The sequence below is a fragment of the Lagenorhynchus albirostris genome, chromosome 2 (genome assembly GCF_949774975.1).
Source record: "Lagenorhynchus albirostris chromosome 2, mLagAlb1.1, whole genome shotgun sequence".
In the NCBI taxonomy this organism is placed as follows: Eukaryota; Metazoa; Chordata; class Mammalia; order Artiodactyla; family Delphinidae; genus Lagenorhynchus; species Lagenorhynchus albirostris.
The window spans coordinates 174,327,955-174,351,578 of record NC_083096.1 but is presented as its reverse complement, the minus strand read 5'-3'; the positions used below and the strand labels follow the sequence as shown (position 1 = coordinate 174,351,578).

The window sequence follows — 23,624 nt, the reverse complement described above, 5'->3', positions numbered from 1 at the left end:
TCTTTTCTGGTTGCAGATTGTCTACGCTGAAAGGCCTCTCACAGACAACCACAGATCACTGGCTTCTTACGGCTTAAAAGATGGCGACGTTGTGATTTTACGACAGAAGGAGAATGCAGACCCTCGCCCTTCGGTGCAGTTCCCAAGTACGGCATCTCATGATGGTTTCACAGCCCTGGCAAGCATTAGTAGATAGCGTAGTTCAGAGTTTTGGATTTGCCTTGGATTCAGACTGCCAGGGTACAGATCCTGACTCTGCCACTTGCTTGCTGGGTAACTTCGGACAAGCTAACACTCTAAGTCCATTTCCTCATCTGTAAGATGTGTGTTATAATTAACCACAACTCGTAGGGTTGATGGGAGAATAATGCATGTAAAACCTTCAGCACATAGGAAGCCGTCAGTAAATATTAGCTTCTGTTGTTATCAGTGATCATTTTATCCTTGAGGAGGACTTGAGACGCTGCATATGCCTCTGCTTCCTGGCTGACTTTTGCTGCTTTGTGTCTGGCATTCAGTGATAGGCCTTTGCTGAACATTTTACAATCAGCCAGGCACTTGCACCCACATTTCAGGTCATCTCATAACTTTGTAGGGAAGAGATACCTCTTGACAATTTTTAAATCATATCTTCATAGCTAGTAAGTGAAGGCACAGGATTTAAAACTTGGTGCTTTTCCCGTTACACTGAGCCTTATGAACCTGAAGCAGCTGACCACCAAATCCTGGTTCTTTCCCACCATCTTTGTTAATCATGTAAAAAGAAACTGTTATTTATCTTACATGCTACATCTAGAATCTGTGCATTGGGAGTTAGGAAGTGTCTGTGTCCTTGAAATAGTGTGCAGAATTGTGTGGGCATCTGTGCATTTGATGGGGAGAGGGTCCATAGCTTGCTTCTGATACTCAAAGGAGTTTAGGTGTCTGGGTGATGACCGACTCCAGTTTAGAACACAGTGCTTCCATTCAGCCTGAAACTGGAGCTATAAGACACCATCAAGCCCTGTTACTTTCAGATCCAGATTACATTATTCCCTTGGGGCTGCTGTTAAACTTTAGAAAGGGAAGGGGTTCACATAAGCCAATCAGTAAAGCCCAAATCTTCCTGTGGTTAATTTGGTGAAATTGTTAGTTCTGAGATTCACTGTTTCTTGTTTTTCCTGTGCTGTGCCACAGGGACAAGAGAGCCAGTAGGTGGGGGAGGGGAAGCAATTCTGATCTATAAGGTAAACAAACAAGTTTTTCAAAATTATTCCGAAGTGAGTGGACTCTCAAGATAAGTATAACAAGGTTGAGATAAAAATTTCTCAACCCATAAGGAAGACCCACCCATATATGTTTTGCTGGTTGACCTAGATTAACTACCTCACAAATATCATCTTATTCACTTCACTTTTTCATTGGTTCGAAGTTCATGTCCATGTACACGTACACACACACACACACACACTGCCAGCTGAGGTCTGTTTGAAGAAGAGTGCCTACTTGAACCCATGCTAAGAGGCACAAACCTTACTCCTGAGTTTAAGCATTTTCTTTTTCTCTTTGAAGTCCAAAAGGCTTCAGGACAGCCCCAGACTTGGAGCAGGTGCAATCATCAGATACATTTTGGGGTTGAAGAAATGTGGATTCACTCAGTCTTAGCCCATCATTCTGGTTATACCTAGGGTTTTACGTTTTTTGTTTTCTTTTTCCTATTTAAAAATACAACTCTTTTTTTCAGTAACAGCTTTATTGAGATATCATTCACTACCATACAATTCACTCATTTAAAGGGTACAATTCACTGATTTTTAGTATATTCAGAATTGCCTAACCATCACTATGATCAATTTTAGCACATTTTCATCATCTTTACAAGAAACTCTGTACTCATCAGCAGTCATTCCCCATCTGCCCTCATGCCTCCTAGCCCTAGGCAACCATCAGTCTACTTTCAGTCTCTGTATTTTCCTATTCTGGACATTTCATAAATGGAATCATCTAATATGTGGGTCCTTGAGGTAAGGTTCCCTTTTATTTTCCTTTCACTTTAGTAAGGTCAGCTCACCTTGGATTATGGAACCTGGGAGTGTGGCCTGTGAACTGTTAAATCTTCTGGTGTACTGAGCACTGAGAACCTGTGCAGGTTTCTTTTCTTGTTTTTTTCTCTCCCGTGACATGATTACACCTACTAGCTTTCCAGGGTATGAGAAGAGTTAGCAGTGATGCACAGATGAAAGTGTAAATTCAAAGAACTAATAAGTGTGGCACATACTTGTAGAAGTTAACATCTAACATTTATGCTGTTCACGTGATATGTATGGTATTCTTTACCCAAGGTGGCAGGGCTCTTTGGAGCATATGTGAAAGCAGACTAGGATTTTTCTTAAGAACCACATCGAGCTTTACATGGTTATGTTTGAGATTGGCTTTGCTTTTTTAAAGACATAAGTAAGTAAAAACTTATTATCCTGGGATATTTTATAAGCCAAGAATTTGGGATTATTACCATTGTCTTCCTATCCCTACCTCTACTCCCCAACCCTCTGTTTTTCTATTCTTTCCTACCTATTCACTCTCGGACTGCAGTCTTTGTATTCAAGGTCAGCATGAGAAAGAACCAGGGAAAGGGCATTCGGAATGTCTGTGATTACCATCTACTACTATTGCATACCACATATGTGCAAATCTGCTGTTTCCTTCAAATACTTGTTTTTATGGAGTCATTTGAAGTAAACTTCGAATCGATTTTCCCCAACAGACTTACCCCGAATAGACTTCCGTAGCATAGCTGTGCCTGGCACGTCAAACACCCGGCAGCGCCAGCCAGCAGGAGCACAGCAGTCCCACTCATCTCCTGGAGAGGTAGCTTCATCTCCTCAGGGCCTGGACAATCCAGCCTTGCTCCGAGACATGTTGCTGGCCAACCCCCATGAGCTGTCCTTGTTGAAGGAACGCAATCCACCCTTGGCAGATGCTCTGCTCAGTGGAGATCTTGGTAAGCTTATGAAATGTGAAGGCTGTCAAGCTGACCTGAGGTGAATAGTTGTATCACAGCAAATGTGGAGAAACTCAAGCAACTGGTGTGTTCAGCCCACTGTGTCGCATGTTGTATTGAACATATCAGTTGGTCTGTGAGAGGTAAATTAGTGCTGATGTCAAAGGCTGAGTTAGCTGGCAATAGTGACAGTTTTAGGGCTATGTAGAGTTTTGAAGCAGCTCAACCAGCACCTTCGTTTTCCTTTCCTTCCTTTTTTTTTCCCCTAATCATTTTAGCAGTGTATAACCCAGGTACAGATTTTTTTAATTGAAGTATAATTGATTTACAGTATTGTGTTAGTTTCAGGTGTACAGCATAGCGATTCAGGGGTTTTTTTGTTTGTTATTTTGTGTGTGTGGTTTTTCTTTTTCTGCAGATAATATCTTGTAATGACCAGGTACTGATATTTTAACCTGTTTAGTTAGAACCTCAGTTAAAGAGAGTACCAGTTAACCAGCTGATGCCAGTTAAAATGATTTCATTCCAGGAAAACAGGTCCAGGGCCATCAGCCTGTTTGGCAAAGTGCAACCCCTTTATTCTCATTCACCCTAAATTTAACAGTAGTGAGGTTGTCACCAACAGTTTATTTGGGGCTATATTTTAACCATTCTTGTATTTAACAGAACATTTGTTTTTAGCCATCTTTATGAATAAAGTTTTCTCTGTACATTTCTCCAGTTTTACTCCTGGGTTTATGAAACCCTACTGATTAAATTTTAAAACATAACAGACACTTAATAACTTATTCCTCAATAACCATTTTTAAAATTTAGGTAATATTTACCTACAGAGAAATACTTAGCTTTTAGGTATACAGTTCGTTGAGTTTTGACAAACTAATGTAACCAGCACCCCAATCACAATATAGAACATTTCTTTCACTCCAGAAAGCTCCCTTATGTTCTCTTCTAGTCAGTTTCCTCCCCTTATAGGCTCCAGTATTCTGATACTTAGAGGTTAGTTTTGCCTAATTTTCATCTTCATGTAAATGGAATCATATAGTATGTCCTCCCTTGTGTCAGGCGTCTTTCACTCGGTGTTTTTTAGATTCATCCCTGTTGTGTGTATTAGTTCATATGACCATTATTTTGGTTTCTTTAATGTCTTATGCAGCGTATCTTGCCAAAGACCATGATGATGGCACTTGTACATTTATACATTTGAATGTACTCACATTTACGAGATAGCAGATAAAGGTGGTTCTTGTAACATACATCCATCTTATAGCAAGCAGTGTTTTCTCTTTGCTAATTTTCCTGCTTCCTATCCATCGGGTAATATAGACAGACAGTAGTTTGCTTATAATTTATCTGCTTTAAGGCAGAGTGTGTTGTAAAGGAAACAAAAGTAGAAGAGGAAAAGGGGGATAGTAGTGCTTTCTTTTATTTCTAGGTAATAGGATAATAAGGGCAGTGGGGAGGGGAGGGGTAGCATCATTTATCTGCCACACTGATTTAAATTGAAAAGTCGTCGTCTCTGAGATGATGTCTACAAATACATTATTTCTTTTTTTATATATATAAATTTATTTGTTTGTTTCTATTTTTGGCTATGTTGGGCCTTTGTTGCTGTGCGTGGGCTTTCTCTAGTTGGCGGCGAGCGGGCTCTGCTTTTGTGGTGCACGGGCTTCTTATTGCGGTGGCTTCTCTTGTTGCAGAGAACGGACTCTTAGGCGCGCGGGCATCATTAGTTGTGGCACGTGGACTCAGTAGTTGTGGTTCGTGGGCTCTAGAGCACAGGCTCAACAGTTGTGGTGCACGGGCTTAGCTGCTCCACGGCATGTGGGATCTTCCTGGACCAGGGCTCGAACCTGTGTCCCTTGAATTGGCAGGCAGACTCTTAACCACTGCGCCACCAGGGAAGCCCCAGCAGATACATTATTTCTTTACACTAAATTTAGGTGAAGAAGTAATCTTTTCTGCAGAGAATAGAAAGTAAACGTTAATTGCTCATTTTAAATGATTTCTAGCCATCCTTTCTGCATCTCTTACAGTTGTATTTTGAGAAATTGTTCAGTGTGGAAAAATAGTAATAAAGAATGAAAATATAATGATTTTTAAGATTTTGCCCACTGTTCTTGCAGAGAAATTTTCTAGGGTCCTGGTGGAGCAGCAGCAGGACCGAGCCCGGAGAGAGCAAGAAAGGATTCGTCTCTTTTCTGCGGACCCTTTTGATCTTGAAGCTCAGGCAAAGATAGAAGAAGATATAAGGTAATGACTCCTTTGCCCAAAGAGCAAGATTTAGAGAATCTAGGGTTCCCAAACTCCAGGTGATCTTGTATTTGTTGGGCATCTGCTTTGAGGTAGATTCCTTATTTTGCATCTGAGGTAGTAGCTTCAGTCTTCTAGTTTATTCTCTCCTCTTCCATTTTCCTTGCATTTTGATTCAACATTACAAAAATACAGCTACCTAATTTAATGACTTTCTAAAATTTTGATAAAGACTCCCTGACTAGCCCACAGCACATTATTAAGGCAACTCCAGGTAGATGACCCCAGGACTGAGCAGAAGCCCCCAGTTTGGTGAGACTACTAGGCTGGCTACTCAAACTGGTTGGACTCTCTTTCCTTAGACATAATGCATGAGCCCTGATTAAATCCAGGGCTTGGACATGACTGAATTAGAGAAAACTGTACAAAGAGGAACCTTATAGTCCTAAGTCCGGTCTCCTTCCACAGTTCTTGTACTGGGCTCAGCAGATAAACTGACTGCAGGACTGGTTTCCAGCTCCAGATTCTCTAGTGCTATGGTTCTCACCTGGGACAGCATTAAAGTCATATGAGAAGCTTTTAAAAATGCAGGTGCTCAGGCTTTACTCCCAAATCTGATGAATCAGAATCTTAAGGAGTGGGACTTCCCTGGTGGCGCAGTGGTTAAGAATCTGCCTGCCAATGCAAGGGACACGGGTTCAAGCCCTGGTCCGCGAAGATCCCACATGCCGCAGAGCAAATAAGCCCATGTGCCACAACTACTGAAACCCGCACACCTAGAATCTGTGCTCCACAACAAGGGAAGCCACCACGATGAGAAGTCCTCGCACCGCAACGGAGAGTATCCCCCGCTCGCCGCATCTAGAGAAAGCCCGCACACAGCAACGAAGACCCAACACAGCCATAAATAAATAGATAGATAGAATCTTAAGGGGTGGGGCCTAAGCACGTACAAGGATACTAGTGCCAACCTTGGTCCCCTTACTAGTCACAAGCAAGAAGCTTTTCAGTCAGTCCCTTTGAATAAAAGAACAGTTTCTTTCCCCCATTCCAGATTCGGTTTATTGCTAGTTGTGAAGGGCTTAGTATAACTAAGAACAATAACTGTAAGGCTACTCCTTTTAGGGGCCTGATCATCATCTTTGGTTACTTAAATGAAGCCTAACTTGGTCATTATATTACACTGTTAACTTGGAAGTTAAATAAAGGGTTTCTTATTTCTCTGAGTACATTTGAAATTAGAGAAATGTAAATACACCAGAATGAATTGATAGCCCTAAGCCGTTCACTTGTGTTCTTGTCTGTATAGTGTTCCCATTAATTGTATTGGATACTAATAACTATCTTTGAGAAACATCCCGCTAGTTAAATCTATGCAGAGAAATGGGAAGATATTTGTGTTTTCTGAACTAGACCGCATTGCAGCTATAAGTGAGCCTGACATAACTCTCAAGAACAGTTGCATTCAAGCCAGGAAGCAGGAGGGGTGGGCGGGGCAGTGGGGAGGCATCATAGCCAAACCATGACACCGAGCTATTGGAAGAGAGGTGAAACGAGGCACATCCATAGGCTCGTGTTTCTTCCCAGGGGTGAGGTAGGGGAACTGGGACAATGCATGTGTTCTTTTAGAGGAGAAAACCTTGTGCCTGTAAAGTGACATAGAGCCCAGGACAGCCAAAGTAACTGGTATTATTTCAGGTGATTTTTTGCTGAAATGTATCTTGGTTGGAATCAAAGTAAGGTCAGGAGTGCACAACTAATTTTAGGTTATTTTTAAATTTAATAATGTGACCTAGGAGAAAAGCTGTGTAATTGTATAGAATGCCTATAGCAGTTTTATTTGATACGCTACACCGGTGATTACACAGGGTACATGTACACTGAGTTATATAGTAGCTCGCATATTTGCCGGGCTAAATTAAACAAGTTTACCTTTGACTTTCTGAAAAATTTAATATTTTATTATAAACTGGCTGATAAAGCCATCAATACAATTGGGCTAGTGTATTATTACGGAAGGGACCGGCGCTACAGTTTAGAATAGAGGTCAGCAAACTTTTTCCATAAGGAGCCAGGTAGTGAATATTTTAGGCTTTGCCGGCCATGCAGTCTCTGTCGGTAGCACTCAGTTCTGCCAGTGCAGTGTGAAAGCAGCTATGTGAACGGTGTGGATGTGTTCCCATAAACAAACAGGGGGCTGTAGTTTGCCAGTCTCTGGCTTACAGCTGTAATTGATCCCACCTTGGACCCTGTTCTGTAATTGTCTCAGTCTTCAGCAAAGTTGCCTGGCCCCAGCTGTAGTTTAAATTAATGTTTGTAGTGTTTTGATGATGTTTCTAGAAGAGTTGGGGAGGAAGACATGAGATGCTGGAGTAAGCTGGAACTCCGTTTTATGTGCTTTTCTCACGTAAGAATTAGAATATATTCGATTTTGAAGAAATATTTTGATGGACCAGGTTAACTATGACGCATATGTGTGTGTATAGTTTTCTAAGTGACAGCCAGGTAGTTAGATATTTTTGAGCGTCTGCTCTTACCTTAGCATTGTGTACTAGATGCTTTATACCTCTCAGCGATCCTATGATAGAAATTATTGTTCTTGTTTTACAGATTAGAAACTAATCTAATTTTGTACAGATTTGGAAATTAAGCAGCAGATGTAACACAAGCAGTTGAAACATCTGTGTATTATATTTGCAAACTATTTTTAATGCAGTGGACATAGAAAATGTACCCAGATACCCAGTAAATCCTCAGTTTAAATTGGAGCGTTGATGAAATTCTAACATTCTACAGGATAAAAAGTGTTGTGACCCTTACTCTCCAGAAGTTTGTTTTCCTGTTTCTGAGCTTGTAAAGGGAACATAATTGTTTTTACATGAAGGTGATTTGTATGCCTTTAGATTTTCTGCCCATTATATATCTCACTTCCTCCTGCTAAATCACATATTTCAGGATAGAGCACCAATTGCCATTTCCACGACTCAGCCGCTATAGTTGGAGGAAAAGATATGTACAGGTCTGTTTTTAATCTTGTGACTTTGAAACAGATTGCTCTTCATGGAAATAATGCTTTTAGTGTGCCTGGTTTTGGTTTGTTACAGGCAACAGAACATTGAGGAAAACATGACAATAGCTATGGAAGAGGCTCCGGAAAGTTTTGGCCAAGTAGTGATGCTTTATATTAACTGCAAAGTGAATGGACATCCTGTGAAAGCCTTTGTTGACTCAGGTGATGTCTCCATCTTTTGTGTCTTTGTCTCTACATCCAACGTTCTGACCTGACACAGGGAGAAGGGGAGACTGGTGTCCGTTAAAGATGGCAGTAGTCCTTTGGACAGCTAACTAGCAAGCCCAAGGGTTATTGTTTCACTTGCCAATCTTCTCTTTGTAACAGGTTTTTCTTTAATTATTTCTTAACCAGTTTTGTATTTTGCAGTGTCTTCCTTTATCTTCCTACCTCCCCTTATTTGGCATCCTAATTTCTAGGATACCTCTATAAGAAACGGGAGTAAATGGGTTTAGAATAAGGAGCTATAAGAAGGAGGTGTGTAGGGCTTCCCTGGTGGCGCAGTGGTTGAGAGTCTGCCTGCCGATGCAGGGGACACGGGTTCGTGCCCCGGTCCGGGAAGATCCCACATGCCGCGGAGCGGCTGGGCCCGTGAGCCATGGCCGCTGAGCCTGCGCGCCCGGAGCCTGTGCTCCGCAACGGGAGAGCCCACAGCAGTGAGAGGCCCGCGTACCACAAAAAATATATATATATAGAAGGAGGTGTGTAGAGTAGAGGTCAAACAGATAGTTCAGCTTGGTCTGTGTGCCCGCACTCTACCAGGAGCTGTGAGGTGTATAAGGTGTATGGGGCATGGTTCTTGCCCTTAAAGAACTTACCAGCCAGGTCAGGAGACAAGAGTTCCCCACTTGAGCATTCAGCTAGTGCCTGTACTAACTGGCACCTTTTCTCTTAATAACAACACTTTGCTGTTTAGTAAGACCACACAGGGCAGCACCATGCGAGTGTAATCGAGTGGTCTTGTGCCTTCATTCTAGGTATCTCTCTTGAGGCCGTGAGATAACGAGTGTGTTCCTAGAGAAGTAAAAACCCCTGCTCAAGTAGGTTTTCTTCCACTCGTTCATCCACAAATACCTGAGCACATGCTAGGTTTCAACTGTTAAGAGTTTGTGTCCTGAGATGCATATGTTCCTGGGAGGAGTAAATCTGCTGATTATTTACTGTTGAGTGCTATGTGCAGGACCTTGTGCTGAGTGCTTGGGGGTAAGACTGGAGCTTCATATGGCTCCTATGAGTGAGAGATAAATTCATAAGAGACCCTGATATAACACTCAGCATTTATTGAGCCCTTACTATGTGCCAAGCACCATGCTAGGTGCTTAGTATATCATCTTCAATTTTATTTAATCCTCAGACTATCCCTATGAGCTATGTTCTGTTATCCCTGTTTTACAGATGAGGAAACTTAGATATAAAGGGGGGAAGTCACTCTTCCAGGTATTCAAAGTTCATGAGCAGTAGGCTTTGGATTCAGCCCCAGATCTACCAGAACTCTTAACCACTGTGCAAAAATCAGATGTGTGTTGGATGAACATAAAGACCACATTCTCACTCTGACTGGGTTGCTCCGGCGTGGCTTCTCCAAAGAGAGGGCACTTGAACTGAGCTGTCTCCATGGGTAGAGGATTGGGGCTTTGACCTGAGTCTTAAGAAAAGGCAGGAGAGCAGTGAAAGGGACCCTTCTCATCCTGGGTTTGCAGACTTTACACCAATAACTAGCTTATGAGGAGTAGAGTGAGGAAGGGGGGAAGAAAAGAATTGCCTTCCCAAATTCCCTTTTCCTTCATTATTTCTGGGCCTTCTTGACTCTAACCTTCCTCAAATGCCAAGAGGTTTAAGTGCCCATAAAGTGTAAGTTATCTGTGAGTAATATGAGCAGGAAGTGTTGAAATTGAATGAGAGGAGAGATCACTGGGAGAGGACAGTCAGCTGGGGAGGAGATGGGTCTTGAGCTGGGCCTTAAAGCATAAGTAGAGTTCAGAGAAAGCGAAAGTAGAGGAAGGGGCACTCTACAGGAGGGTCAGAGTGAGTAAGAGACAAAGGAGACACCTTCCTCTGCGTAAAGTGGAAGGTTTACAGCAGTCAGGCTGTAAGGCTGGTATCTGAGGTCGTTTGGGCTGCCATAACAACACCGTAAACCGGGTGGCTTATAAACAACACAGATTTATTTCCCGGTTGTGGAGGCTGAGAAGTCCAAGACCAAGATGCTGGCAGAGGGACTTCCCTGGCGGTCCAGCGGTTAAGACTCCGTGCTTCCAGTGCAGGTGCGGGTTTGATCCCTGGTGGGGGAGCTAAGATCCCACATGCTGTGCAGCGCAGCCCAAAAAAAAAAAGGTGCTGGCAAATTGGGTACCTGATGCCTAGTTCATAGATGAACATCTTCTCCCTGTGTCCTCACATGGTGGGAGGGGAGAGGGAGCTCTCTGGGGTCTCCTTTTTAAAGGCACTAAATCCCATTCATGAGGGTTCCACACTCATGACCTAATTAATCACGTTCCAAAGGCCCCACTTCCTAATATCATCACATTGGGAATTAGGTTTCAACCTGAATTTTGGAGGGACACAAACATTCAGTCTGTAGCAGCTGGAAATAGTTGGACCAGGGTGAGGTGGGATCTGAGGCTGTGGTGATGTGGGTTTGAAGATCTTATAAAGAGTAGGAACCTTTGAGGACCTTTGAGCAGATGAATAAGGGATCTGAAGAAGGTGGTATTTTAAGAAGATTGAAGGCAGTGGCAGTTCTGGAGTATTCTGTACCCCTAAAGATCAGAACTATTTCCTTGCTTTAAACTGTATATCCACAGAAAGGATTAGAAACCAGAGAAGTTGTCCACTAGCTAGAGGGATAGAGTGTGAGCCAGGTTGACTGCTATGGTTAGAAGAAGAAAGGTCAGAAATTGCCCAGAATTTATTAACAGGATTGGAACTGAGTTTGAGAGTTGGGAGAAGGCTATAAGAAGAGGGGTCGAAAGTGAACAGTTGCCTCTGTTTTATGGTTGTAAGAAAAAGGATTCCATTGGCAAAGAGAGAAATCCGAAGTGAGAATTATTTGGGGAGAAAGAGTATTTATACCTATTGGCTTTGAGATAGACATGTCCAAACACACAGGAATGTGGAACTAGATTCTGTGGGAGAGATTAGGACCCTAGGTAAAGATTAGAGAAGTGTCTGTCTTCTGCACAGGCTGACTCCAGCTCTGTGGGTGAGTGTATGTAACCAGGAGAGAAAAGACGTTAGTGCCCTCTTCCTGATAGGAAAGAGGGTCTAATTGTTGGAGCAGAGAATGGAGAGTTCAGTTATAGTTTTTTGAGAGACTGCATGATGTATTTTTTAACTGGTAAATTAGAGTGTCCCAGAGTTTGAAATAAAAATAACTTGGTAAGATGTTTAGAGATACTCAGTGAAAACTGATCTGAGGGTGCAGTAGTGCTTAATTGAGTGTTTCCATCTGTAGACATAGTTTGACTTTTTGGAGATCCTTTCCACGTAGTTTTGCTTTCTGTGTTTAAAGTTTTAAAATATCATTTAATTATTACATTTAAATAATGTTATTTCCCTCAATGTGAAGTTTCTACACTGTGTTTCAGATTGCAATGTAAAACTGAAAGTTGAACTAAGTGTAGCAGGAAGCCCGCTAGGTAGGAAAAATCGTACACAGACAGAAGCTTGGGAGTATACTTGCTTTCTGCCCTGTTCTTAGTGCTGCATTTTTTTACCTTCCCACACATGTGGATTTTATCTTTGTTATCTGATGTTTCCCTCCACCTCCAGGTGCCCAGATGACCATTATGAGCCAAGCTTGTGCAGAAAGGTGTAATATAATGAGGCTGGTGGACCGTCGGTGGGCAGGGATCGCCAAAGGAGTGGGCACCCAGAAGATTATTGGAAGGGTACATCTAGGTGAGTGCAGGGCACTGGGAGTCTTTGTAGGGTAGTGGACTTTAAAAATTCCTTTTGGATAGGGGCATCTGATCCAGCACGCCCAGTCCCTAGCAATTTTAAATCCTATAGTCTATCAGAGTTATAATGTAACATCGTTTAGCTGGTTACAAAAAAACACCAGTCCCCTGTGTACTTCTGTTTACTGTTGGGGTGAGGCGGTAGTCACCTGGCTGAGCAGAGTGCAGGAGAAGGAGCACCGAGGTGCAGTTGTGCCTCCACAGCCCTTCACCACTGCTCCTGCTTTGGTCTCCCTCCACCCCCCTTTGCAGAGGTACTTGTTTCAACCAACTCATCAGCCTCTTGGGATAAAAAGGGTTGCTGCTTAGTTTTCCTTAGTGTCATCTGCTTTCTAGTTCCAAAATTGTGTTTCAGTTATCTCTTCCATTATTTTTGGGCTTAGTAATCTGTACATTTTAAAAGAAAAACAACTTTTTATTGTGGTTTTTTTTAGGAGTAAGTTAAGTTAAATACATGTGTTCAGTCCTTCGTCTTTAATCAGAATTGTTCTTCTCTTTGTTTTTTTCTTTCATTATCCATTTAATTAGTTGCTCATTGTAGAGAATTTTGAAAGTATAGAAATGTGAAAAGAAGCAAAATTAATTCTTTTAGGTGAGAATCCATCAGTAGTAGCATTTGGACATATCTCTTTCTGGCATTGTTTTCTTGTAAAAGGGGATCATATAATACTATATAGAATTTTTATACTTTGCTTTAAGAAAAAGTAAGACCATTTTCCAAATGCCATTATAAATTTTATAAGCATCACTTAAGTAAATGCATAGCATTCTGTTGTATGGGTTTAATGGTCAACCTTTGGGATACATTTTTCCCCTAATATTTTGTCATTGTACCATGGAAGTGCATTTTTGTGCAAACTGATTTTTTTTTCCCTTAGTTAAAATTCCCATAAGTGAACCTACTAAATCCAAGATTATGAATACCCTTTAAGGCTCTTGATATTGTTAACTGGTACCAATCTAGTTTCTCCAGCACTGATTGAACATTCACGTTAATTTCCTTATACAATCAAGTATTCTTAGTTTTATTCCTTTAATTTGCAGATAAAAAAGTGGGTTTTTTTTACTGTAAATGACTTTTCTTTCATTGCAAGTGGTAGTTTTTCTACCTGTTTTCCTCTTCATATCTGTTTCATTTTTCCTGGTTTAATACATTTGTCTATTATTAGAAGTCTCCGTGTTTTCTATTATTGATTTTCTATAGAATAAGGATAGTTTAAATACCTCTTATGTACTTTCTTACACACAATAGGACTGAAATTGGGTAAGAATACCACAAACCAGTTGCTTCAGAGTCTGAGTTCTTAGATTTCTCATGGTTTTTAGTGAGAAGATAATAGGAGACAAAAAATACCAGTCCCTTGTGTCCTTCTTTTGGTTGCACAGGTTGTACCATTTTGCAACTTTGGCTATGATAGGTATCAAGAAAACCTTATAACAGTAAGGGTAGTCTAAGTAAAGGAGAGCTACACCATGGATAGGAAGTTTCAATATATGTTGGAGGTGGTAGTTCTCCCATGTTCGTCAACAGAGTCGTTGTAATAAATTTAAAACCCCAATAAATTGTTTTGTTTTGTTCGTGAGACTTGATGTGTTAATTTTAAATTTTATGTAGGCCCTTTATGGCAGGAGTAGTCAAGATACTCTGGAATAACTTCCCCTTCTAGATAATATCAAGACCAAAGGACTAGAACAGAAACAGACCCATGCTTAACATGAACCTTGATAAATGAGAGGGGAAGTCTTATGGAGCAGTGGGAAAGTTTTAGGAAATGTGCTAGGACGATTGGGTATCCATGGGGAAAAAATGAATTGGAAATGGGACCCTGTCTCACATCACACACAAATGTCAATTCAAGGTTGATTAAAGGCCTGGATGTGCAAGGCAAAGTCAGGCTTTTAGAAGAAAATATAGGAGAATGTCTTGTGTAGGGAAGGGGTTCTTTAAAAGATACGAAGGAAATTATTTGATAAATACAGCCGATTAAGAACTTTTCATCAAGCACATCTTAAAGGAAGTGAACAAACACAAACTAGGAAAGAACTTAATAACATGTATAACTAATAAAGGATTCATATTTAGAATATATATGTATTCTGTATGTTTGTGTATCCTCCAACTCAGTAAGAAAAACTGGTATTTAAAAAATTGCAGAAACATTTGAACAAGCACTTTAAGAGGAAACTCAAATGGTTAATAAGTGTGAAAAACTGCTTTATCTCATTAATCAGGGAAATAGAGAATTACTTGCCAGATTTTAAATCTAATAATATTGAGTGTTGGGAGAATGTGGAACAATGGGAACTTTCCAAAAACCCCTGGAAACATTTTGGAAAATAATTCAGCATCAAGTAGAGCTGAGCTAATATCCCCTAGAGCCCTGTATGTTTTTAGAGTATACCTTAGAGACACTCATGGCACACCAGGAGACAAGTGCAAGAATGCTCACGTTAGCATTGCTTACAACGGCAGAAACTGGAAGCAACCCAAATGTCCCGTAGCAGCAGAATGGATAGATAAATCAGTGGTGGTGTCTTAAACATTACAGTACTCACTCTTAGGGGTGGTATAAACGAAAGAAATATAGTCACGTGCACCCACAGGAATAAAATATCTCAAAGTATCTTTTGGGTAAAAGAAGCAAGTCATAGTTCAAAACCACAAAACTAACCAAAATGTTGCTTAGAAATCATAGAAAAATGGTAAGAAAAGATGGGAATGATTAACATAAAAACCAAGATAGTTGGGAGGGTTGGAGGAGGCAAAGAATAAGCTATGATCAGTAGGACATACAAGAAACTTCTTAGTTTTCTGTTTCTTAACCTGGGAAATAGATGCATGGGTATTTGTTTTATTATGCTTTATACTATATATATACAGTATATATATATATATATTTCATATACTTTTCTGCTCGTAAGACATAGTTAATGAGAAAGTCATCTTTTTTAAAAAAAACATCTTACATATGAAATAAGAGGAGTAATTGAGGAAAGAGGCAAGGCAGGAGACTTCAAGCAAAGAAACTTGGTTATAACAGGCAGTAATAAACAGTTTACTTCTTGGAGCTTAATTTAAAAGGTTTAAAGTGTACTGATTTTATTTTCCTTTTAGAAAGTCTTTTGTAAGTGTACAGGAAGCAGGTGGTTAATATTGGAGGAATTGGTCTTGGTTTTTTTTTTTTTTAATTCTTAATGCCAGCTTTCCTCACCAGCTGAGCGTGTATCATATATCAAGCCAGGTCTTGTGGGCAGTAGTTCTACCCAATCCACTTTAGGAGCTGGTGCCTTCATTGGCTTTTAACCTGATTATTGGTCTTACTGGATTTTCATCCTTAACTCACTTGTTTGCATGCTTTGGCTTGACTTTGACTGATTGCAGGAAGAAAGACACAGAATGATAGATACATTTCCAGACCTTCGCTGGAAAAATCAGTAACCTCTTCCTTTCTTCATGTGCTTTAGCTCAGGTTCAAATTGAAGGAGATTTCCTGGCGTGTTCCTTCTCTATACTTGAGGAACAGCCCATGGACATGCTTTTGGGACTGGACATGCTGAAACGGCATCAGGTAATTAAGAGCTTCACTTTCTTTTTGCGTTGGCTTTTTGTGTGTTAAATGGTTATTCCATCATGGTTGTATATACTGGAAAATTAAGAAGCATGACTTCAAACCTGGAAAGGTCCTTAATTGGTGATGTTGTCATACAAGGTTTGAAATTCTGTATCAGTAGAAATAGAACCTTTTTGTGAAATCTTTCTGAATCTGTTGAATCTTGCCATATGTTTTGAGACTATACTGGACAATTTGGTTCCCTTGTGTAATTTTTAGTTTCTGATTAGAACTCAAGTCATTTTTTTAAAACATTTTTTTAAAAATATTTATTTATTTGGCTGCTCTGGGTCTTAGCTGTGGCATGCGGGATCTTCGCTGCCAAGTGCGGGATCTTTTGATTGTGGCATGCGGGATCTGGTTCCCAGATCAGGGCTTGAACGCAGGCCTCCTGCATTGGGAGTGCAGAGTCTTAACCACTGGACCACCAGGGAAGTGCCTCAAGTAATTTTTTGATGGGTTTGTAGGGAGATGTACATAATACACAATGATGATTTTACTGCTAGCCTAAGTTTAGTAAATCCTTAGTAGCTGGTCAGACAATACTTGGGGAGAAGAGCTTCGAGATTAAGGAAGAAGTTGTACATAAGATGTTGGGAATGGAAATGTTTATTTAGTACAGGGAGAATGATTTATAAATATTTTCATTTGCAGTGATTTTTATATTTCCATTCCGAAGCTTAATAATTTGTTTAAAGATAAACTTCACTCATTGAAGAAGCAATTATTGTGCTCTTGGGTAGTAAAAATTTTCCCAACAAGGTTTCATATCTAGTCAACATTTTTATGTCACTAATATTCTTTTTTTTCTTTTTTAAATTGGAGTATAGTTGATTTACAATGTTGTGTTAGTTTCAGCTGTCTACTCTTTTTTAGATTCTCTTCCCATGTAGGTCATTACAGAGTATTGATTAGAAATCCCTGTGCTGTACAGTAGGTTCTTATTAGTTATCTATCTTATCGATATATATAGGTCATTACAGAGTATTGAATAGAAATCCCTGTGCTATACAGGTTCTTATTAGTTATCTATCTTATCAATATATATAGGTCATTACAGAGTATTGAATAGAATTTCCTGTGCTATACAGTAGGTTCTTATTAGTTATCTATCTTATCGATATATATATATAATAGTGTGTATATGTCAATCCCAATCTCCCAATTTATCCCTCCCACCCTTTTCCCCATGGAAACCATGAGTTTGTTTTCTACATCTGTGACTCAGTTTCTGTTTTATAAATAGGTTCATTTGTATCATTTTTTTTAGATTCCACATATACGCAGTATCATATATTTGTTTTTCTCTGACTTACTTCACTCAGTATGACAATCCCTAGGTCCATCCACATCACTGAAAATGGCAGCATTTCGTTCTTTTTTATGGCTGAGTAATATAAAACTATGGAACACTTCACGAATTTGCATTTCATCCTTGCGCAGGGGCCATGCTAATCTCTGCGTCATCCCAGTTTTAGTATATGTGCTGCCTAAGCAAGCACACTAATACTCTTTCTTAAATGTTTAGTGTTAAATTCCCATTGAAATATATTGATATTCCAATCAAGGTGCACAGTTTTAAGTAGAAGGAATGAGCGAATGCACATATAAATGAAACCTGATTTATTAGCTTGTTGCTAATCTTTCCCTATTTATTTATTTATCGCTATTTTTAAGTCATGGTATAGACTAGCAGTCTCCAGCTTTACGAATTCAAAATATATGTGTGTAACTGTCCTATATTAAGTAATTATAAAAATATACTGATGGGCTTCCCTGGTGGCGCAGTGGTTGAGAGTCCGCCTGCCGATGCAGGGGACGCGGGTTCGTGCCCCGGTCTGGGAAGATCCCACATGCTGTGGAGCGGCTGGGCCCGTGAGCCATGGCCGCTAAGCCTGCGCGTCCGGAGCCTGTGCTCCGCAACGGGAGAGGCCACAATAGTGAGAGGCCCGCATACCGCAAAAAAAATAAAAAATAAAAATAAATAAATAAATAAATATATATATATATATACACACACACATATATATATACAGAAAAAGAGGATCGCATAAGTATGAAATACAGAATACTTTTGTAGAGCTCGTCTTGTCCATATATCACTTTTGAGACCATTGGCATAGACTTTAAATATAAGCTGTACTTTATCCACTAAGCAAGAAGCAAAAATGTAGACCTATATAAATGGTATGTCTCAGTTTTAGTTTTTAAAAAGTCACTGATACGTTTCTAAAAGGCGTGGCTGCTGATTATGGCGTGTGCAGTTTTCCATGATTATGGCATGCAGTTTTCCAAATTTTGTACAATGAATATGTATCACATTTGAATTCAGACATGAACAATTGCTGTGTTTGACAAAGAAGTGTAAACTGTATCCCATAAAGATCATTCTGCTGTACAGTTTAAATATTAAAAAAGATTCTGGGGCTTCCCTGGTGGCACAGTGGTTAAGAATCCGCCTGCCAATTCAGGGGACACGGGTTTGAGCCCTGATCTGGGAAGATCCCACATGCCGTTCAGTAACTAAGCCCATGCGCCACAGCTACTGAGCCTGCTCTCTAGAGCCCTCGCACCACAACTACTGAGCCCACGTGCGACAACTACTGGAGCCCGTGCTCCGCAACAAGAGAAGCCACTGCAATGAGAAGCCTACGCACCACAGCGAAGAGTAGCCCCTGCTTGCCGCAACTAGAGAAAGTCAGTGCGCAGCAACGAAGACCTAACGCAGCCAAAAACAAATAAATAAATTGAATAGATATTTTAAATATATATATAGATATAGATTCTAAACTAACAATGTTACATAGCTTAAAGTTTAAATACTTTAGATAAAATTGGTTTTTTGAGCCATCTCTGTCAGTGTTGCTCTTTGTGAATGGAGTTTTAAATTCAAGATCATAATTTTCCTGCATCGTGTTCTATCTGCTATCATCAGTGTTTGGTTTCTTTTTCTAAGTGTTCCATTGACCTCAAGAAAAATGTACTCGTGATCGGCACCACAGGCTCAAAGACCACCTTCCTTCCTGAGGGGGAGTTACCAGAGTGTGCCCGGTTGGCATATGGGGCCGGGCGAGAGGAAGTACGGCCAGAGGAGATTGCAGACCAAGAATTAGCAGAAGCCCTTCAAAAATCTGTAGAGGATGCAGGTATTTGGAGTGGCCAGGCTCTTAAATAATACTCGTTATTGGTGGGTGAGCCAGGGAAGTTGGAGCTTCAAAGGGGAATAGGGACCTTTCCAGTCGTAATCAGTCTCATCGTCCTGTTGTAGGTATGTTCCTTGTCTTCTTACTGCCTCTTCCCATCTCTAAATACAGTACAGAAAACCTCCCGTGTTTCAGTAGATCCAGAAATAGCAGTCCATTGCTGTGTGCAAGATAGAGTGGGGAGTTCTTTGCTTAGGCACATTTTGGTGGGATTCCTAAAGAATCTTGTCTTTTTTTTTTTTTCTTGAAGAAAATTGTAACAGTAAGCAGAAACTTCCTTTTGAGTTCAACATTTCCTGGAAATTTTCTTGTTTTCTTAGGCCCATTTATTTTGGAGGATGACGTTGTGTCTGTGACTAAGCAGCACTAAGCTTTTTAATATCTACTGAAAGTGCTGCCACCGAAATGAAGCTACGTAATACTTTTTTCCCTAAGTCTCAGTTGTAGCTTCTTTAATTCTAAAGATCAAACCAAGTTTTCTGGGTAAAATGGAGGGACACAGTTATGCCGAAATCCCACTTCTGTGGATAAATTTTCCCTGTCTGTTACAGAACAGTGACTCTGGAATATATTTTCTAGAAGCTAAAGAGAATTAACTTTTAAGTTTGAGTTATTTTAAAGTCTTGAGCTGTAATTCTTCATTAGTGACTAATATCACACATTGCATTTGCTGATATAGTAAAATGTATTAGAGCTACAAGTTCAGGGAATAGCTTTCTCCTAAGGACAAAAAAGATAAGAGCTTTAACAATAAGCAGCCAGATTTTGCCAGTGTGTATCACCAGAGAACATCCAGTGGTCTAGCCTTGAGATTCTTTAGAATGAGCGTGAGTAGCAGATGGAGTTTCCAAGCTGGCTTTGTTCAGAATCTGCGCCACCACCACCTTTTGGCTCAGTTTTACATATGAAGTACAGTTTGGGTTGTGATTTAAGTATTTGGTAGGAAGGGGAGAATTTTGAACAACCAGACAGAGAAAGACTAAATTAATAGTTTTAACCTTACCCGCAAGGCAAGCTTGAATGAGTTTGACATATCTACTTAGAAGGTTTTACTTTTTGTTTTGTTTCGTTTTGTTTAGTAACTTGTCAGCTTAGTCATAATACTATACATTAATAAAATGAGGGTATGTTATCATTTTGTGAAACCTCTGTTGTTCCCCCCACAGTTCTGGTGCTTTTACTTGAGAAACACTAGCTGATGGTAGCAGTGCTTTATAACCTACTGACAGTTACCCTCTTTGAGTAATTACTTTCTTTTAATAAAAAGTTGAAGAGATTAAAATAGAAACCACAGATGTTTTCAGCCGTAGTGAAGGAGGTGTACCAGTTTTAAAGGATTAAAAGGAAGTGGCTCTTTACCCATGTGACCTTTTGTTACTGACAGTGTATGTATGGCTTGCGCTAATTTTTGTAATGTTTAGTGAGGTAATTCTTCAACATCAGATTCTATTTGTTTGGAACATCAGCTTCCCACTATTATCAAAATCACCTACCCCTAGACATAGTAGGTGAATGTATTTTTGCTAAGAACTGTCTCTTTGGTGGATACTCTATAGCAGAATATCTTTATCTTTTCTATTGATTAAAAAATAATTCAAAAAAGTAATAATTCAGAGTATTTTAAAAAATAAGGTAAGCCAGGATAAGTAATCATGTTTGGTTTGTTTTTCTTCTAAAAATAAATCTCAACTGAAAAAGAAACTTTGAAAGTTTCTATAATATGTGTTTGCTCACCTTGACTCCATAAGATTTCCATATCGTGTAATTCTGTCTATGGATCTACTTTTTTTTCACCTATTTCACATGTTTGCCCATGAATTCTCTGTGTAGGTGTGTAAAATTAATTTCTTTCCAAGTTCTGTTGAAAATCTGTTGAAGTTGACACATTGCTTTATGTATTGTGAGAGAATTAAAGCAACCAGCAAATCTTTTTGATGTCCAAACTACAGGAGCGTTCCCCCACTTTGACTCTACCAGTTCCTGATCTTAAAGATGGCAAAGGAGTGGAGACTATAACCCTGCATGCTGTGTGGTTTGCATTGTTAACCCAAGGTTTGCTTGTCTGTTTCCTAATTCAAACAGAGCGTCAGAAGCCATGATGCATGTAGTGTGTGTGTACTGCAGCTGGAGTGGGCCCCAGACCAGGTATTTATAGACACCACGTTAAGCCTTCCACCCAGTCATCGTCTGTGGTCTGAAAGACTTCGTATCCTCAGCAGTTCTAGAATTTAGCTTCTGTCATTCACCATTTCACCTTGTTTAATCTGGTTACAACTAGCCTGTATGTGTATTTGTATGTTGGCATACATACATATCTAAGCATGGTTTCCTATTTAAAATTTTATCAGTCATTAGAACAGTTCGAGGGGGAAAAAACCCCAGCGAAAACAAATGACCACTGTGAATATCAAATCAAGAATATTAGCATCACAGCACTTTGTTGGTGGAGATGACTGTGTTATTAGGGATTTTGTAAGTCCCTTTCTTCTGAAAAACTGACAGTGTATTTTTCACATTACTGCACACAACTACCAGAATTATAGAGGGGCTGAAATTTTCATTCTGTTGAAGAAGAAATGGAAACAGGCCAGGTGACTTGGCCATTGTCACAGAGTCAATAACATAGGCAGGACTGAAGTTCAGTCTTCCAACAAGAGCTGAAACTTTGCTTTTCCCTCTCTCCCTAGCCTGACAGTTTTCCACAGGAGGCTCTCTGCTTCCATCTCCCTGTATGCAGATATGATAAATGTCAGCCTGAGTACACTGACTGGTCTGTTAAAAGAAGGAAAAGTGGTCTTTTCAGACTCTACCAACCTAGGACTTTATAGGGGTTTGCAGGCTGGTTGTAATTAGATATATAGCATTTAATTGCTTCTTTCTTTCATTTTCCTTGTAAGGATGGGTTAAAAGCAGCCATCTTTAATTATTAATGTCCGTTGACCTCATCCTCTTCTCCTGTCCTATAGTACTGACCCAGTCCTCCCCTACATTTAGGACTTAGGCCAGTGAAACTGACCATCTCAGCTACAGGAGGACTATATGCTGCTTTCATAGTGAGTACGGAGTACTTTGAGGTCATGTTCACCTTCACCTCCCCCAGCTGTTATAACTGACATACCGTTGCCAGAAGGCCATTACCTTTGCCCACCTCTGTGCTGCTAATAACATGGATATTTGACTACAGTGCATCTTTGTGTTCTCATTAACTCGAAATTGAACCTCTTTCAGAGTCAGCCTTAGAGATTGATAAATAAAACTGATAACTGTGTTTCTAGACTCTAGTGAATATAGTTTGCACTGAGATATATGCTGTTTTCCTGTTTATCCCTAAACTATAAGATTATTTCACAAGAAGTCAGTAACTTCCTGACATAGTGCTTTATCTTTTCAAGCTGTTAACCTGTGTTGGATTAGAATGATTTAGAGCCTTTTGAATCATAACTGCATTGCTTCATGACTTCTTAAGTCATGAAGCAGTTGAGTTGCATCTGTCCTAATAGTTTGTATTGTGATGTCATTTTTTGTTACCAGCCTTTGACTTTTAATTAACAATCTTGTAATAATTGCATAGAGGTCAATTTTTAATTGGATTAGTGGCAAAAGGAGAGTTGGAACTGATGTTTAATGACATCATGATGTTTGCATTGAGGTGTGGTATTTAATCCTTCCATTTTTTATGAGTGGTCAGTAAGTTGCAGTGGATCTAAATTGTTATTGCTTATTGGAAAACTTATGAACTATATCCCTCCACTGCCCTCCCCTGCCCACATTTCCCTGCCCTTAAAGTACTTAAATATTCTCACTTAGTTGTTGCTGTGATAAAGTAACTGATAATCCTTTTTAAAGTTGCATTATTTGGTAAGATAATAATTGGGATTTAATCTGTTTGATCTTTAGCGCTTTTTTTTGTTCTGAGTCAAGCTCATATAGTTTTTGGAATGTTTGGATAGAAATAAATAGAATGTTTGCTTCTCTGTCTTCTGAAGGTCCCTGAGTAGTATCACATTCTTATTTCTCTTTATAATTCCTGCTCTGTCTCAGATATACCTGGTTTAGACTTCTCAGTGTTCACATTTGACACTCTGAAAGAGAATTGGCACAAGAATCATTCTAGTACTGAAATCCTCAAGATTGTATTGTGCTTTTAAGAATCACCTGAGGAACTTACTGAAAATACAAATTCCTGGGTTTATCCCAAGGATGGTATCCAGAATCTGCATGCTTAGGAAACATCCCAGGTGATTTTAGGGCAAGTGATAGAGAAAACACACTTGGAGAAAATATTCTAGAGTTCTGAACCCACTGAGAATAAAGATACGTAAATGTCCTTCAGTCTTGAGCACTAACTCAGCCCTTATGTGGTACTTAAATAAAAATATTGAATTACAGTACACATATTTTGTTAAGAACATGCCTACCTCTTATCCTGATGCTATGATGTTAAATTGTCCACCACGATGAGAATGGTTCTTGTATAAAGTCTATAAATATAAGACAAACCCCAGTTTAAGGACCTGATTTTGTTCTGTCCTGTTTAGATTTGTGTTC

At 39.8% G+C, this 23,624-nt stretch overlaps 1 protein-coding gene and 1 non-coding gene across 12 annotated transcripts in view; one reads left to right on the top strand and one right to left on the bottom strand.

Moving 5' to 3' along the window:
• The window catches only part of DDI2 (DNA damage inducible 1 homolog 2), a 42,612-nt gene that overhangs the window by 9,730 nt on the left and 9,258 nt on the right, over nt 1–23,624 (top strand). For 6 of the 11 annotated variants that reach the window (XM_060141365.1, XM_060141367.1, XM_060141363.1 and 3 more), the window contains 7 exons: nt 17–146; nt 2,744–2,980; nt 5,107–5,233; nt 8,338–8,465; nt 12,075–12,203; nt 15,728–15,831; nt 18,830–19,019. In XM_060141365.1, the coding sequence (XP_059997348.1) occupies nt 17–146; nt 2,744–2,980; nt 5,107–5,233; nt 8,338–8,465; nt 12,075–12,203; nt 15,728–15,831; nt 18,830–19,019 (1,045 nt within the window). Of the gene's footprint in view, nt 1–16; nt 147–2,743; nt 2,981–5,106; nt 5,234–8,337; nt 8,466–12,074; nt 12,204–15,727; nt 15,832–18,829; nt 19,020–21,158; nt 21,222–22,070; nt 22,130–23,624 lie in introns of those variants that run through there. The other 5 variants (XM_060141364.1, XM_060141366.1, XM_060141359.1 and 2 more) reach the window with 5 other exon arrangements.
• On the bottom strand, nt 17,272–17,375 carry LOC132516526 (U6 spliceosomal RNA). Its single transcript, XR_009539358.1, has one exon. It is a non-coding gene; the product is annotated as a U6 spliceosomal RNA (small nuclear RNA).